The following is a 16,468-nucleotide window of genomic DNA, read 5'->3' as shown; positions in this document are numbered from 1 at the left end:
CCGCCAGAGGAGCAGCGTGAACTCGAGCGGCTTTAGAGACTAGGAAAACTGCCTTAAAATATTTAGACTTGAGGGAAAGCTTCGTTAACAAACTATAACACGGCAATCAGCACTCGAATACGACGAGAGAAATTATTCAGACGTGGAAAATTCCCTTGAAATAAATCTGGTTTGCGAGACAAATGCTGGTATGTATTGAATCTCTTAAAAGATGAGGGGGGAAATATGCGCTCACCGAGAGGGCATCGTCAGCACGAGACCACCACCAGGCACCTTACTGAGATGTGGAGAGCTTCGCGGCCGGAACGAAGCCTCCCCTCTCCGCCGGCCAAGAGTGGAAAACGCGCTTTCCGATCGCTCAAGGTTGCGCGGGCATAGTATAGCTCTAGCGTCTAGGAAAAGCTTAAACAGGTGCGAGGGCGGCACGCATAGCGTGGGAAGCTAGCCGCCGGAATAGCTATCTCAAGTACTGCTGCTGGCGAGGGCGAAATACCTTCGTGTAATTATAATATAAGAATATAATACGCAAACATAAATAGGTTTTTAAAATATTGTATTATTACATAGTGAAATATTTACTTATTTTGGAAATATTCGGTATCTGATTTTCGATTTTTTAGTTTCTGCTAACGCTGTCAGCGCCTTAAGGGCAGAAAAACATAGCCTTTGAGATTACTGTCAACGCATGGCGGTTCTGACGCATTATAGCTGTCGTAAAAAAAGCATAGCCTTCGAGATTTGTTTTTGTTACCTACAATGATATAATTGTATTCAAAATTGAACATTGTAGACTACTTCCTGTTTTAAGAAACCAGCCGAAAACGGACGCAAACAGGAAACATACGAGAAGACAGGAAAGAGGCTGGAAGAGGCCTGTCTTGTGTATGTTTCCTGTGTCCGTCTTTTTTTTTTTTTTGCTGGTTTTAATACAATGCACCAACTAGCCCAACAGCATGTTTTACTTCCTGTTTCAATGATAAACCTGAACCTACATAGCAGAAGTCCCAGTTACATGATCGGAGGTCAGGACCAAAACTCTATGATCAGGACGTTTTCATAATGAGGGATAACTTGGGTGCTTGGCTCTAGGTCGAATAGGTGTCTTCAAATGGGTCCTTATATATTCTGCTAGGCATCCACAATCATTTTTTTAAAGCAAACTACAAATTCTTTGTATGACCCACCGATAGAAAAAAAATCGTATTTTAATACTACGATGTTAAAGTGGGCAGAAGTTATATCAAGTTAGAAAGATATTTATTTTGCTTTGAAAAAAGAATGGACTGTGTCCGATAGAGAACAAAAATAAACAAATATAATACGAACAGACTAAAATTTCCGGCAATATTCTTATGTTAGTTTATATATAACTCACTAGTGTATATATCCTGGACATGCCTATTTATGGACAGCCAGCGGACGTTCAAAACGGGATGTCCCATGGACATCCCGTGGGGATATCCTTCGGACATCCAAATAGGATATGGACTTCTCCTGTACGTCCCATGGACGTCCGTGTTGGATATCCGGATGGATGGACGTTGGGACTTATGGTGGACGTCCCAGGGATATTCGTGGTTACTTGGGTTAACAGCCAATGCGTTTCTGGGTGTGTGTTTCAGAACACGGTGAAAGTAGTACCAAACCCTTTCACAGAAAATGCGCGCCTAACTCTTCCTTTTAGGCCTTAATACAGTTGCCACATTTGACTAAAACTAATCAGAGTAATAAGAATCATGATGAAAGCTTCCTTCTAAGACGATTTTATAACGTTGGCACCAAATATCAAGCTTGAATTCCTTCAATGTAAAATGCGATGTCTCTCACGGCTAAGTACTAAGAGAATGTTAAGTGTTTAGAGGAGCATCATACATAACTTCGCGTGTTGAGCTTGCAGACATTCTTTTTAAGCAACATTTATGGACAGACACAGCGCATATATGCATCGCAGGAACAGTAGACCCTTTCAGCGCTACATAGCTTGCGATATCCAAGTCCTCGATTCACGCGGTTTTGAAGGAGAAACTGCGGTTCAGGCATGGCAGAAGAAATAATCCGAAATATTCCTCTGTAAGTACGGCTCGAGCCGCCAATACCCCAAGCATGCACGAAGGGAATGAGCGCGCACGGCAGCCAAGCTGCAGTACACACAATCATATTGGTCAGTACGTTTCGCACACAGCTTATAGGTAATGTCCAAAACTGGCTTGTAAATTCTCTCAAATTTAGGGACCGTACTTAAAGTGAAGCCCCAGTGGCACATGTCCGACAGTAACAAGAGTTAATCTCGGAAGTCATGTACTATGCCCCCATTAGCGTCACAATTGCTATGTTACCCCAATTTTTTTGTGTAAGGCAGTTCGTAACAAGAACATTGCAAAAATATTTTTCTGACAAAATTGCTGCAGTATGGTTCAAATTTTGTTCCAATTTTTAAACATACACGCAGTAAACGTTTTTTTTTTTAAAGAGACTTAAAGCTTTGTGAAAGTCGAGCCAATCCATAGCCTATCATATGTGCGCTTCATGGCTTCATTGTGCGCTTGTTGCTTGCACGTGTGTTGCAGCGGGAAGCTTGGCTGTAGTAAGTCTTGTTGTTATTCCAAGTGGCGCATTTATATAATAGCTTCAAGTCTAGTCACACTAGTCACTGCGCACTGTTACGGATCAACGCTCGGCTTGTCATTGTGTTGTGATGTGATTGTGCGCTGTGCATTGGCGTGGGACTTCGCCGTGCTGTTTGCCGATTCATACATGGGCCTCGGCGAGTCTCACCCTGTGTCACAGTGATTAACTGCCTGTCAGTAGTGCTGCGATGGTTGTGTGCGCGTCCTGTGGCGGCGAGGACTTCGAAGAAGTCTCGGGCCTCTACTACTGCTCCGAGTGCAACACCCAAAGCCAAGAGGTGCGCGTCGAACAAGTGGACGATGAAGGTGCCGCACCACCTCCGCACGTCGGTCGCGCCTCTCCGCGGCAGTCGCGCAAGGAGATGGGCGACAAGCCGCAGGAGAGCAAGCGCTACTACCAGACGAACGAACTGTTCAACATGATTCTCGTGCGCCAAGTCGACGCGCTGGTATCGCTGGGCGCTTCTCCCGAGATCCGCGGGGTCGTGTGTCGGCTGTGGATGGACTACCTCGTCAAGCTAGAAGCCGTGAGTCGCGTCGAGGACGACGAGCGAACGCCCCGCCTCGGCGTCGCGAACCGATGGAGCGACTTGCGAACTGTCGAAGAGCTCCTCGCGACTTCCGAAACGAACGAACGCAAGCGTAAGAAACTGCAGAAAGCGCTTTTCGGCTCGGGTGTGCGGACGCGACTCACGCCGCGCTCGTCTCGCCGTCGCAAGCAGCTGAGGAACCGCTGCGCGGTCTCTCGAGCGCACAACCACGACTCGGAGTGCGAGGACATCTTGGAAGAAGAGGCCGCCGCAGCTACGGAAGGAGAACAGGTCTCCGACGACGAGTGGGAGGACTTTAGGTCGACAGCCGCCAAGGAGTATCTCGACCACGTGTCCAGCCGTGGAGTCAACGTGCACGACAAGAAAGTCGGCCGGGAAACTGAGGTGACCGTGGTAACTCTCCAGCGGCTTTTGTGCGTTCTCTATTTAGGTGTTTTGATTACGGGAGATCCCATCTTGCTGACTGATATCTTGAGGTGGGCCCGGGACGGGCACCTGCCGTACCTGCATGTTGTGAAGTTCCTGCCCGAGGACGCCAAGCTCTGGGGCCAACAGTGGCGAACTTTCGTGAGACTGGCGATACCCACGATTGACGAGCTTGCAGTGCAGGCGGCCCATTTGGCTCACTTCCTCGGAGTCCGGCACGAGCTGAAACAGCCGCCACTCCTACCGATCGTCACGCGCCTCGTGGCGGACCTCAACCTCCCTCTGGAGTTCGTGAACGTCTGCGAGCAAGTTCTTCGCACCCATCCCGACATGGTAACTCGCTGGGACGCGCCTCCCGCACGAACAGCATGCTCCGTGCCCCTTTTCTCTCCCGTCTGCGAAGTCAGAGCTGCGGCTCTCCTGCTACTGTCACTGAAGCTTACTTTCGGGCTAAATGGCAGCAGGGAGAAACGGCTGTCGCAAGCCACCGAAGAGTTGGCCAGCCGCCATCCCGGAGCAAACCTGTTTGTGTGGGCACGCTGGGAGAAACACATGCGTTCCAGGGTCCTTTTGCTGCGTTCAAGCTGCTACATCTTCGAGCCTGAGGATCTCGATGACATCAGGGACGTGGGTGTCTTGTTTCGTCATCCTGACAGCATTCCAGGTGACCGTTGCATGGTCACAAAGGCGCTAAGGGAGGGTCTGCAAAAGTCGTTTCGGGAGATGCATGAGAGGGAACTTGCCTTTAAAAGCGTGCCTGCAACTAGCTTTGCGATTTCGCCAGCCATACGTTTCTTCTCAGAAAGGGTGGCTGTTTCTTCAGGGCTGAGGGTAATATTGGAGGAATCATTTCTTGACCAGGACGTGACGTATCTCACCCGTGCCAGCGATGGTGTTGCATCTCTTGGAGGTTGGGCTGAGTTGTGCCAAAGGGAGCCAGAGTTTGCGGCCATTGTGCAAGACAGTTGTGACCGGTACTGGACGGTTGCATTGAGGAGAGTTTATGATATGAAGTATTCCACCATTGTGCAACACTCGCTCCCTAAAATTTTCCTTTTTCTATTAGAGGTGATTGCAGCCATTACACATTGCCCCCCGAAGGAGCTGTACAGGGACCTTTTGCGGATTGAAGCGCTACTTGTGAGGCAAGACCGTGTCCTTTATACATAGTATGTGATTCACGGTGTCCTAATATTTATTGCAATAACTGTTATGCTTTGGTATATTTACATTGTTGCACATTGTTATGTAGGCTTGTGGGGTTGAGGCCATGACATGACACGTGAGATATGCATTTTTCAGCTCTGGCAATTGTTTTTTTTTGTATTGTCAGTATTACAATGTAATACTAAATCCAAAATCAAGGATGGGGCTGACAGATGGAGCAGCACATTGTGGTATAAAGGTTATAAACAGGAATAAGGTGCCTCAGAAAGGTGGGCCAATGTTTTGATAAGAGGACCTATCTTCATCAAAAGCGGCCTTGTCATCCTTGGCATGCTAGCTTTAACGGTTTAGTAGAGTAATGGCACGTGCAGTTGTTGTCGGTAGCATCTGGCTGTAAAGGGAGAGACTGCAAAGTAAATGAGCGCTGTCGCCTGATGTCTGTAAGCATGGTTTCCAAGACGAGGAGTCAATACAGTCTTCTACGTACTTGTCAATCTGCGCCTCTGATGATGCGCGCATGGCAAAGGGCACAGGCCGTGCCTTCAAAAACTTGGGGCTGGCCCCCTTCAGTTCCAGATTTACTGGTGCACCCATGTGTCCTGTGGTGTCTTCACGAAAAATGTCTTCATGCTTCTGGAGCATCTCGGTCAAACTGCCTTCCTCTGTTGTCTGGTGAATGCTGTGAAGCTCGATGCCCAGCCTGTCGAACCAATTGCGTCCCAACAAGCTGTATCCAGTGCCCTCGACAACGAGAAGTGGTAGCTTGCAAACTGTGTTCTTGTGACGAACCATTACTGTCGCTGTTCCGACAACCTGCAGTTGCTGACCTGACGAGGTGCGCAGATGTGTGTCGTCCTGCCCGAGAGAGGGTGGGTGTGTGTGCCACACGGTTTGAAATTTGTCTCTGCTAACCATGGTGCACGCTGCACCGGAATCGACCTCAAAAGCCAGAGGTTCGCGGTGCACTGTAAGCATCAGAGTAAACTTCGGGATGCTGAATCCGTCTGTCACTGTACAGAGGCCATGCAATGTTGAAACCTTATGTTTGGTTTCGTTAGTCACTTCCACAGTCCGTGAAGTTTCTAAGGAGATGCTGCGCTGGTATGTCTTTTTCTCAGCCTTCTTCCTCGAAATACAAGCCTTGGCAATGTGCCCTTGTTTCCGGCAGTAATTGCAAATAGTTGTGCTGAACTTACACGTCTTGGGACTGTGCGAACTGTCGCAACACCAGCAGCGTTGCCCTTGGTGAGAATGTGTTTTGGAGATGGAAGCACTGTCGCTGGCGTGCGTTGCTGCCTTGTTGACTTTCGCGTGATCAGCTTTTATCTGTCGTTGCTGCTGGATGACGCTTTCCACTCGAATTGCGAAATCATAAGCCTTGCAAAAGGTCAGATCCTTCTCTGCAAACAGTCGCTGTTGAAGATTCTGGTCGCGAAGACCACACACGAAGCGATCGCGCAACATCACATCTAATGGCAGAAGCGTTGGATTCCAGCCCGTAGCTCCCTGCAGTATTGGTGATGCCGTTCCCTCAACTGGCGTCACTGTGGCTTTTGTTGCAGTCAGCAGCGGGCCGAAATTGTAGCTCGTAGCCAACTTGCGTAGAGCGGCAACATAGTCGTTTACCGACTCACCTGGGAGTTGATCTTACCTTTGGAACATCGCCTTTGTAGACTTCGGACGGATGAGGGTCGTAGTGTGCCTGAAGTGCGGCCACGATGTCGGCATAGCTCACTTGGTCGGGCGTCTTTGGTTGAAGCAGTGCACAAACCATGTTGTAAATTTGAGCACTGCACAATGTAAGCAAATGTGCTCGTTGCTTGACAGGGTGAGTCACATCGTTGGCCCCGAAGAAAAATTGCAGCCGGCTGAACCACGATGCCCAGTTGGAGCCAGTAAACTCCTCCAAACGTGCAGAAAAATCATGCTGGCTCTCAGCCATGACTCACTGGATGCTCCACTATGCCCTCTGGGCTTCCCTGCCATGGGTGATCCGCCCTGTCGCCAATGTTATGTACTGGGAATTATTTTATTCCGCACGTAATAAACATAATGAACATAGCCTTGTTGGAGAGATGGCGACCACACATCACTTGGCGCAAACACACTGCCCACGTTACTGTCCCGCACCAGGGCTTGCCAGGGATGTGGCGCCACCCATCGACACAGTGGGGAACGTTTACGTGTAGTTCTGGACACTCCCACTATGCGGCTGCACCCGTCTGCATGCGAAGACCGAAACCTGAACTAATCACGGACACAACGCTATCATCAACACCCCTGCAGAGTGCATCTCCGTATTCCTTAATCACTTGCTTGGTGACGTTCCCACAACACTTCCGTCATTTGTACAAGATATGCCCCACCTGCAGAGCAGGACAAAGACTAAGTTAGCATCCGGTCCCTGTGGGCACCCCAAGTGTTCTACACGCAAGCATATTCAATCTACTACTACAGTAAAAAAGTACAGCATCAAATTACTCGCACAAGGTGACTTTGAGTCTCACCTGCACGTCAAGGAACATAGTCTACTGTCTAGAATGTGCCGCTCGTAGGAAACAGTGCATAGGTGCGACGACAACAAAATCATACACAAGACTTAATGGTCATCGCGCAGATACAAAACGAAATTTACCTAAAGCTGTAGCCAGCCACTTCAATGAACATGGTCATATATTTGACAAAGCAAGGCTCTATATACTACAAACAAATTTTCATTCACCTCACGAGAGGAAGTATACGGAATCACACCTCATAGACAAGTTTAAATGCCTACACCCAATGGAATTAATTTGGCCCGCGGCAACTTAGAATTGCTAAAAGCTGTAACTTAAATCTGAAATTCTCACATCAACGAAGGCACAAATCACATTATGCCACCAGCTAACCTTAATTCTTAACTTCACCTATTCCTCCATTTCCAATTTTTCCCTGCCTACTGCTCAATTTAACATACTCTTCCGAGTTTTTATGCATATATCAACTGTTTGACCCCCTTTTTTAATATTCACCTGTCCCCTCCCGCTTTTACTCATGTCACCTTCCCATTTGTTATTCGGGTTTCGGATCCCGTCGCCCTTCTTTGTCCATTTTTTTTTTGTTTTTTTGAAACACCCTCACCAACACATTCCAAAGTCCCAGATGCCAGGACACCTTTTTCAGAGCTTCAGCCACACAGGGTGTCGCCACTTCCGTATACTGCCCTGACGACACCTATGTTGAGCTACTGAGGCTAATGTCCCTTGAAAGACCAAGCTGCTGCCTTCCAGTTAGCTCATGCATTGCACCCCAGACCCCTTGTCGCCATCGTAACTCCTTGAAAATTACCCGGTGCATTGCTGCTACACTGCTCAAGCCATTCTTTCAAGTGATGTCTATCTTGGTCTCTTATGTTACTCATGCACTGACCAGCTGACCGGCTCTTCTAAAGCCACAAAAGCATGCGGCCAACGTCACCCCTGAATGCTCCTGAACCTCTCGTCCCCCCAACACCCTCCTATGCTCTTATATTTCTTTTCTTGTTTTTTTCCCCTTCTTGGTCATATTTGTGTTGTCATTTTTTCTTCTCGCCTTCCGAGTCTCCCGTTCTTTTCCCATCATATTAAAAACCACTCGTCAGGCGACAGCGCTCATTTTCTTGGAAGTCTCTCCTTTTACAACTAGCCGCAACCAACAACAACCGCACGGGACGTCACTCTACTAACTTGTTAAAGCTAACATGCCGAGGATGACGAGACCGCCTTTGACAAAGACAGGTCCTCCTATCGAAAGGTTGGCCAGCCTTTCTGAGGCACCTTATCCCTGTTTATAACCTTTATACCACAATGAAATAGCAAAGTACTTCGAAACAAAAAGATTGAAATTTAAACCGTATAGCATCTTGTCTACTGAGCTCATCACAGAAGCCTCATTAAGCAAATGACCGTCTTAATGCAACAATGTGGCTTGATGTAAAGTGACATGTCTGTGCTGAGAAGGGGATTATGCCCATGCGTTGTGTATGTCACTTAGCAAACCATATGTATTGCCTCCTTGCTCATTGTCCTCCAGACATTCTTCAAGTGAGAATTTTCTACTTGTAGCAGTTGTCTTTTGTTAGGTTTGGTTAGGTTGAATTCAAGTCCCCACAGAATAAATGTGCTTTCTACAAAATAGATAATTCGCATTGACATTGCCTTAGATGCCATTTTTAGGACACCCGCTGCGGTTGCTTAATGGCTTTAGCATTGAGCTGCTAAGCATGAAGTCGCGTGATCAAATCTCGGCCACGTTGGCTGCATTTCGCTGGATGTAAAATGCGAGATTGCCTGTGTACCGTGCACTGGGTGCACGGTACACAGGCATAAGACTCAGGTATAAGACATAAGACACAGGTATAAGACTCCAGGTGGTCAAAAGTAACCCAGAGTCCCCTACTACAGCGTGCCTCATAATCAGATTGTGGTTTTGGTATGTAAAACCCTCGAATTTAATTAAATCTTTTAAAAACATTTTATGGCCTCTGGTGCAGTGTACACCTTCACCTTAGTCCAGTCAGCTTGGTCTTGGTTCATCAGCAGGAGCACTTCAAAAAGCTATGAATAAGGCTTCAGCATGGCTTTGTGGTGTCATACGCAAAACATCTGTCACTTAAAGGAGCTCTACAACACGTCTGATGGTGATAAATATCATAGAAATTATAAATAGTTTGTGTAATGCTATTGGCTATTCCTTTGATCTGTTATCATAGTGTGTTGCCAAGCAGAAGGAAAGGGTCCTTGTTTGTGAGCGAGGCTGCACTACTAATGAGTAGTGTACACCACTGAAGCAATCTTGGCAAAGCCGCAGGACTGGTCATTGTATACATTTTTTATTAGCAGCCTCTAAAGAGCACTTGATCAGAACGCGCACCTGGTAGTTAGCAAACTGCTGACTTAAGTCCCAGCACCATGCCTCCAACATTTTTCTACATGTTTCAAGGGCCGCCTAATGTCAGAGGTCATGCAGATGCACATTCTAGGTCATGCATCACTTCTGGTGAGTGGTAATGATGCCCTTCTCTTTTCCCGCAGTAACAATGGAATACGCACACTGCCTCTGACCGTAGCACTCTTCCTGACAATGCGGCCAGCGCGCGCCGCTGTAGCAGACGACGCAGATCACGACTCCGTACCTGGAGCGTCTGCGTCTGCATGAGCTGCTTCCGCCGCGTGACTCCAGCGCTCGCTGCATCGCCGATGCAACGCGCTCCGAGTTTTCCCCTAAGTGTGAAACAGACTGTACACCCAGAGCAAAGATTGTACAAATTTGTCCCAGTTCCTCCTGTCTCTCTCAATCACATGAAACAAAGTAAAACAATGTATTTTTAAATATGTGGTTCCATCTCTCTATGGAGCCATTACTTTCCAGATGCTCTGGGGTAGAAAATTGTGGTGAACTTTCAGAAAATTCGAGTCATCTGTGCCGCAAAATTAGTTCTCTGATTGCTGCAGATTGCCTCAGGGACACCAGTCCACGTGAAAATCTCTAGTAGTGCATCACATGTCTTTCGCACCGTGAGCGATGTCAAACACACCACTTCTGGCCGTCAGGTATGCAAATCTGTTACACATAGAGGATAAATGTGTTCCCATGCCGATGGTGGGTCTGATGGCCCAATTACATCAACTACCTGGAACAGGTAGCTTGGCCGCGTTAGTGGTGAGATCAAAACATGGTCTATGACCTACCTTACAGTCAGACCGGAACTGACAACTGTGGCATGTCTGACAATGTTGTTTAATGTCCCTGTCAACGCCAGGCTAATAGAAAGACATCTTTATCCTATTGGCTGTTTTCCTTATTCCCCATGGCCACTCATGGGCAACAAGCGGAACCGCCTTCCGTCTCTCGCCAGGCAGAACTAGCTTCTCACAGACTCTGGCGGCAATTTTGTCCTTGTGAAAAAGCAGCTTGTCATGAACAAACATTTCATGGCTACGTGCTTTGCCTTATTTCCATGCGTCGACTAGACTTGGATCTGCTCTCTGTGCTTCCCGAAAGGCCTCATTTTGCTATGTTCTACCATAGTCTAAGCTTGCCTCACTCTCTATCACTAACTCAACTTTGGCAGCTTGGTATACGCTTGCGCTCATACCATGGTCGCCTAAGCTCTGCTGCTCTCTTCACATATTGGAGGTGAGATCCAAGCCAGCCTTGAAAACTCGCCTACTTTCAGTACCGGTACATGCTTCTTTAATCATGTGCCATGCCTCCACTGAGGTTACAGATACTTAGTAGTAGTAGTATAAGACTTTTATTCAGCCCAAAACTACAGGACGAGCAAATCGACCGCTTGGGTGGCCAGTCGACGCTGTTCTTCTTCACCTTCAGCAGCAAGCCAGTCGAGCCAGGTGGTGATGGAAAGCGAAGGGGGAGGATAGGAACTTCATTGCTGAGCAGCCGGACAGGGGAATAGGCAGTGGGATATGTCTGCGTAAGTAGAGGGGCAGTTGGGACAGAAAATGGTGGTGGGCAAGTAAAATTACATAAAAGAAAGAAAGGTTTAAGTCCTGCCTGCTGCACCTAATTATCGCAGGCTGCCGAATCAAAAAGAAATGAATAGGACATTAAGTGTATGTCAAATGATAATTTGGAAGAAAAAAAAACAAAGGAAGGAAAAAGGGGGGCGGGCGGAGTTCTACCACCAGGGGACCACGGCCAAGGGAACGGGACAGAAATGCGGGATTTATTCATCAAAGGAGTAAATACATATGAAATGAACATAACATGTCTTCATCTTGACTAACAATATTTCTTCTGGCTCCCGTTACTTTCTTCGTCTCGAAGTTTGCTCTTGAGCTTTATCTTCAGCTTCTTTCCGGGGCCAGGACTTCCTGGGGTCGTCTTGCAGGCTGTCGGACTTGATGTTTCTTCTTTTCTTTTTCTTTTTCTCAGTTTCTGCACCCTGCTCAGGCCCTTACATTTGGCGACTATTTGTAAACTTGAGATTATTGGTATATAATAAATACTGAAGAATGAAATATCACTGTAGGGAATTTTCCCCCGTTCTATATGCATATATATTTCTTTTTTCTTCTTTATTTCTTCCTTTCTTTTTTTTCTTCAGTTTTTTTTCGTTTTCTCTTTTGTTTTTTCTTCTGTTTAATTTGTCTTTCTTTTCCTCTCTTCCATTCCTTCTCTTTTTTCTTTAATTTCATTCTTGTTCTTTCTTTTCTTTTTTTTCCTTTTTTCCCCCGGTATTCACAGTTTACTAATTAATTGAATTATCACAATACATTTGCTAATTGCTTGTTTTTGCCATAGCCTCTCGAGAAGAAAGCATTATTTTATTTTATTTTTTTGTGCTCCCAGTGGCAAACATGCCCCCCATCATGCCACGGCTCATTGATGAGCTTTGAATGCACCGAAAAATGTACTGGGTTGTGTGTTTTATTTGAGGCTGGTAAGCCCCTGTTCAGGGAAGGTCTGGATCGTGTAGTCCCGTTTCTGTAGGCCGTGAGAGCAGGGGCTCCATCTCTGTCTCTTTCTCCCTGGTTTATCTCCCAAGTTTATTGGGGCAAAAATGTGGGTCAACCCACTGGGTATGTTTCTGCCCACATTAAGTAGGTGACTGATGAAGAAGACCCATGATGCGCCTATTGCGGCGGTTTGGGTCATAATTGTCACCATTCTGCCCGGAAATGACAGTTACCCGTGTCTGCGGGGCGGAGATGTGGGGAAGCCCATGGGCGCCACACTGTTGTGGAATGGGAGTTCCTATTTCAATGAGACTTTTGAGATGTCTGGAGAATGGTAGTTTCCTGCTCTTTTTATTTCCTTTTTTTCTATCGAGATGTGGCTCATTTTACGAGTCGCTTGGACGTCAGGGGGACGGAATCGTCCCTGGGAGCAGTTTTTTCGAATAGGTCAAATGGCAATTTCACATTTTGCTATTTATGGTGTCTACCATTTCCTCGAGAACAGCCATGGCTTTTGCATCATATATAATTTCACATAGTTTTTGTGTTGGGTGTGTGCCATATTTTTTCAATTGTGACCGGTATTTTTCTGTTATTTTACAATTATTAAGATAATGATCTAGATCAAGTGCTTCTATATTGCAGGGACAAGTTCTATGTCGCGTTATTCTGAACCTGAACAGATAATGCGGAAATAGTCCATGTCCTGTCAAAATGTGAGATATCTGATGCTTGGCTATAGATTGCCGTGGAATCTGATTTATGTTTTTAAACCAATTGCGGATATAACTTTTATGTACTAATTTATCATCATCCCATAATTGATTCCACTTTTGAAACATCTTTTGTTTAGTTCTTTTTTTACAAATTTCTTTGAAATAGGGAGATTTATTTCATCTCCATGTTTTATGGCTCTTTTTGCCAGTTTGTCCACGATTTTGTTGCCTATATTTCCACTATGTCCTTTTACGTATGTTAAAGTCAAGCTGTTCTTTATTGTTATTTCCTGCAGTAATTGCTTTATTTTATGGATATAGGGGTTAAGGTTTTCTGGATAATTTATGCCTTGAAGTACTGATAAACTATCCGTTAAGATTTGGTAACTGGCTGAGTTATTCTGGGAAATAATATATTCTAATGCTTTTGTTATAGCTATTGCTTCTGCTTCAAAATTATTACTATGATTTGGCTAGGAGTATTGCTTAGTTTCTATAATTTCTTGTACATTTATGACTACAAAAGCTGATCCAGCTCCGTTTTCATTGCAGGAACCATCTGTAAAAATATCATAATCTGCATGTTTAGTTAGATCCTTATTAAAACTGAAATTATATTTATTTGTGGGATGAGTTTCCCATTTATCAGTCTTGTGTGCTGTTTTGTTAAGATCGAAAACTTTGTCGTTCCAAAGAAATTCTTTTCCATTGTTGATGATATTGTGCATGTTTAAATGTACTGGTGGCAAGTTTGCTAGGATGTTTAATGCATAATTAGATACAGTTTTATATGCCTTTGTTATTGATAATAAGGGTTTCCTTTGGATTGATTTTAATCATTTAACGAGAATATTGATGCCTTTGTGCCAAACTGGTGCTGCGTAAGTTATTATTCTTTCAGTTCCTCTTACATATAGTTCATGAAGTTGTTTATTTTTAATTCCTCTGTTATTTCCTGTAAACTTATTTAGACTAATTGTTAGGTCAGTTACTTTCTCTTTTATATAATCTAAATGTGGTATAAAGGAAAGCTTTTCGTCTATTATTACTCCCAATATTTTCATTTGTTGAAGCATTTTGATTTTTTCGTTTCCTAATTTTAGTATTGGAGGCCTTATTGAATATTTTCCTTTTAAAATCATGAATTCTGTTTTCGCCGTATTTAATTCAATCTTTTTCTCTTTACCCCATTCGTATACTATATTTAAAGTTTCGGTTGCTTTATCTTGAAGGTTTCTTCTGGATGTTCCTTTTATTATAATAGTTAAATCGTCTGCAAATGCTTGGACATAAATTTTTACTGGATACTTTCTTACGAGAATGTCAGACGTCATTATTGTCCAAAGTAATGGACTTAAAGGGGATCCTTGTGGTGATCCTTTCTTTAAACTGTATGTCTTTTCTATGTCTCCATTTTTACATAATATTCTTCGGTTCGTCATTGCAGCTTTAATTAATTTAATAAGTTATATGGACATCCGTTTTCTTCTAAGTATTTGATTATTTCATTTTTATCGATAGTGTTAAATGCATTTTTAATATCAATTGATATTATTAATATTACTTTGTCCAAGATGGCTTGATCCAGTTTTTTCTTGATATTTTCTAGTGCTTGCGTTGTTGATGTTGCGTGCTTGAAGCCATATTGGTTTATAAGGAATAGTCCTTTCCTGTTTAGAAAATAGTATAGGCGGTCGTTAAGTAATTTCTCTGGAATTTCGCCGAATATTGAATTTATTGCTCTCGGTCTAAAATCTGATGGAGTAAATTGGTTTTTCTTTTTTGTAATTAATATTATTTTTGATATTTTCAAATTTGTAGGAAAATGACCTGTCTTCAAACGGCTATTGAAGATATTTACAAACAATGTGCTCGTGTTTTGATAACTTCGTTGAATAAATTCGGTTGTTAAATTATCTGGTTCTGGAGAAACATCTTTCAATTTTCTAACAACTAATTCTACCTCCTGTTGTGTGAATTCCACGTCATCATCCTGGTTGTTACTTATTTTGACTACTTGGGCATTTGACGCTATATAGCTCTTTTTCCATTGAGATTGCATATAAGTTGCTTAAAATATACTCAACTGTTTCAGTTTAAAGAATTGGTTGTTGTCTTATCATCTTTTTCCATACTTTTTATTATTACTGGTTGTTTTATTTGATTCCTAGCAATTTTGTAACCTATGTTGAATGGGTTTTTCGTTATTTTTGATAAGAAGTCGTGCCAATTTTTCTTTTTTGCAGTTGCTATATTTTCTACATATGCTTGGCGTTCCTTGTAATGCTGTGCTCTTTGAAAAAATCTCTTATTTCTCCTCTACTCTTTTTAAACAGTCTTTTCATTGCTCTTACTTTTTTCCTTTGTATTTCTAACTCCATGTTCCACCAACTTCTTTCTTGTTTTTTCTCTTTCGTTATACATTTTTCATATTTTTTGTATAATTCTTCAAGAGTGGTATAAAATTTACTTATTAGTTCTTCAATGTCTTCTGGGCTATGAAGGAATTGGGATTCTTTTTCCCAGTTAATTTTAAGTAGGTCTGTAATTGCTTTTTGTTTCCCTGTTTTAATTAATTTGTACACGGCTGATGTTAACTCTTCAAATATTTCTATTCTTATGAGTTCATGATCACTATATGATGGATCTTTTAGAACTTTCCAACTTTTTGTTTCATTACATAGATTGTTCGAAATGATGGACAAATCTATCCAACTTTTCCCATTCTTTGTTTCAAATGTAGGATCACTGTCTTTATCATTTAATAACGTTGTTATTCCTTATAATAAATTCTGTTACACTTTCTCCTTTTTCATCTAGAATATCACCTCCCCAAATCTGGCTTTTAGCATTAAAATCCCCTGCTATTATTATATTTTTTGTTTGAGCTTTTTGAATAATGTTATCAATGTTAATTAATAGTCTCTCGATGTTGCTTTTAGGTGGGGAATAACAATTAATTATTAATATCTCTTTATTTTTAAATTTTACTACTACTGCTATTAACTCTTCTATTCGCAAAGGGTAGATGCTTGCCATATTAGAATGGATTATTATACTTGTTTTTGGATTTTCATTATGTGCTATTATTCTATTTTTTATTAGGAAAGGGATTATTTTTCCTTTTAAATGATAGGGTTCTTGTACCAATGAGATATGATGCTGTTTTTTTTCTTGTTGTAAACTGCTAAGATTCTGATTTGCTTTAAATGCTCGCCCTAAGTTAACTTGTATTATCTGAAGTTTGTTGTTTGCTTCTTATTTTGCTTCTGATTAGTCATTTTGATTTAACAAGTAGAGAAAATGTACTTTAGAAGTAGTTGTTTTAGGTTTGACTGAGTATTTTACATTCGTGCGAGTCGTAGCTTCCTGATGATTTTTCCGCGTTCTTTGCTCTACCCTTTTTTGATATGTCAGGCAGTTACGCGACATCATTGAGTGCCCTGCTTGCTCGGCAAGCACTTTCTCTGCCGTGCAAACACAACACTCATACTCACCGCTTCTACACTCCTTGTAATGATGCCGTCCACCGCATTCGGTAA

At 43.4% G+C, this 16,468-nt stretch overlaps 1 protein-coding gene across 2 annotated transcripts; it reads left to right on the top strand.

The window, feature by feature from the left end:
* The first annotated feature begins 2,519 nt into the window (after window positions 1-2,519).
* On the top strand, window positions 2,520-11,426 carry TAF1B (TATA box-binding protein-associated factor RNA polymerase I subunit B). 2 transcript variants are annotated; one of them, XM_075686529.1, is made up of 2 exons: window positions 2,520-4,268; window positions 9,823-11,426. In XM_075686529.1, exons 1-2 carry the CDS (start codon window positions 2,816-2,818, stop codon window positions 9,849-9,851), a joined length of 1,482 nt encoding a protein of 493 aa, XP_075542644.1. In that variant the 5' UTR covers window positions 2,520-2,815; the 3' UTR covers window positions 9,852-11,426. The 2 variants fall into 2 exon arrangements, with proteins under 2 accessions (XP_075542644.1, XP_075542643.1); XM_075686528.1 differs by having other exon boundaries at window positions 2,520-11,426.
* The last annotated feature ends 5,042 nt before the right edge of the window (window positions 11,427-16,468 follow it).

The sequence above is a fragment of the Dermacentor variabilis genome, chromosome 3 (assembly GCF_050947875.1).
Source record: "Dermacentor variabilis isolate Ectoservices chromosome 3, ASM5094787v1, whole genome shotgun sequence".
In the NCBI taxonomy this organism is placed as follows: Eukaryota; Metazoa; Arthropoda; class Arachnida; order Ixodida; family Ixodidae; genus Dermacentor; species Dermacentor variabilis.
Note: the sequence above shows the minus strand (reverse complement) of the source record. Positions and strands in the feature narration are given on the sequence as shown.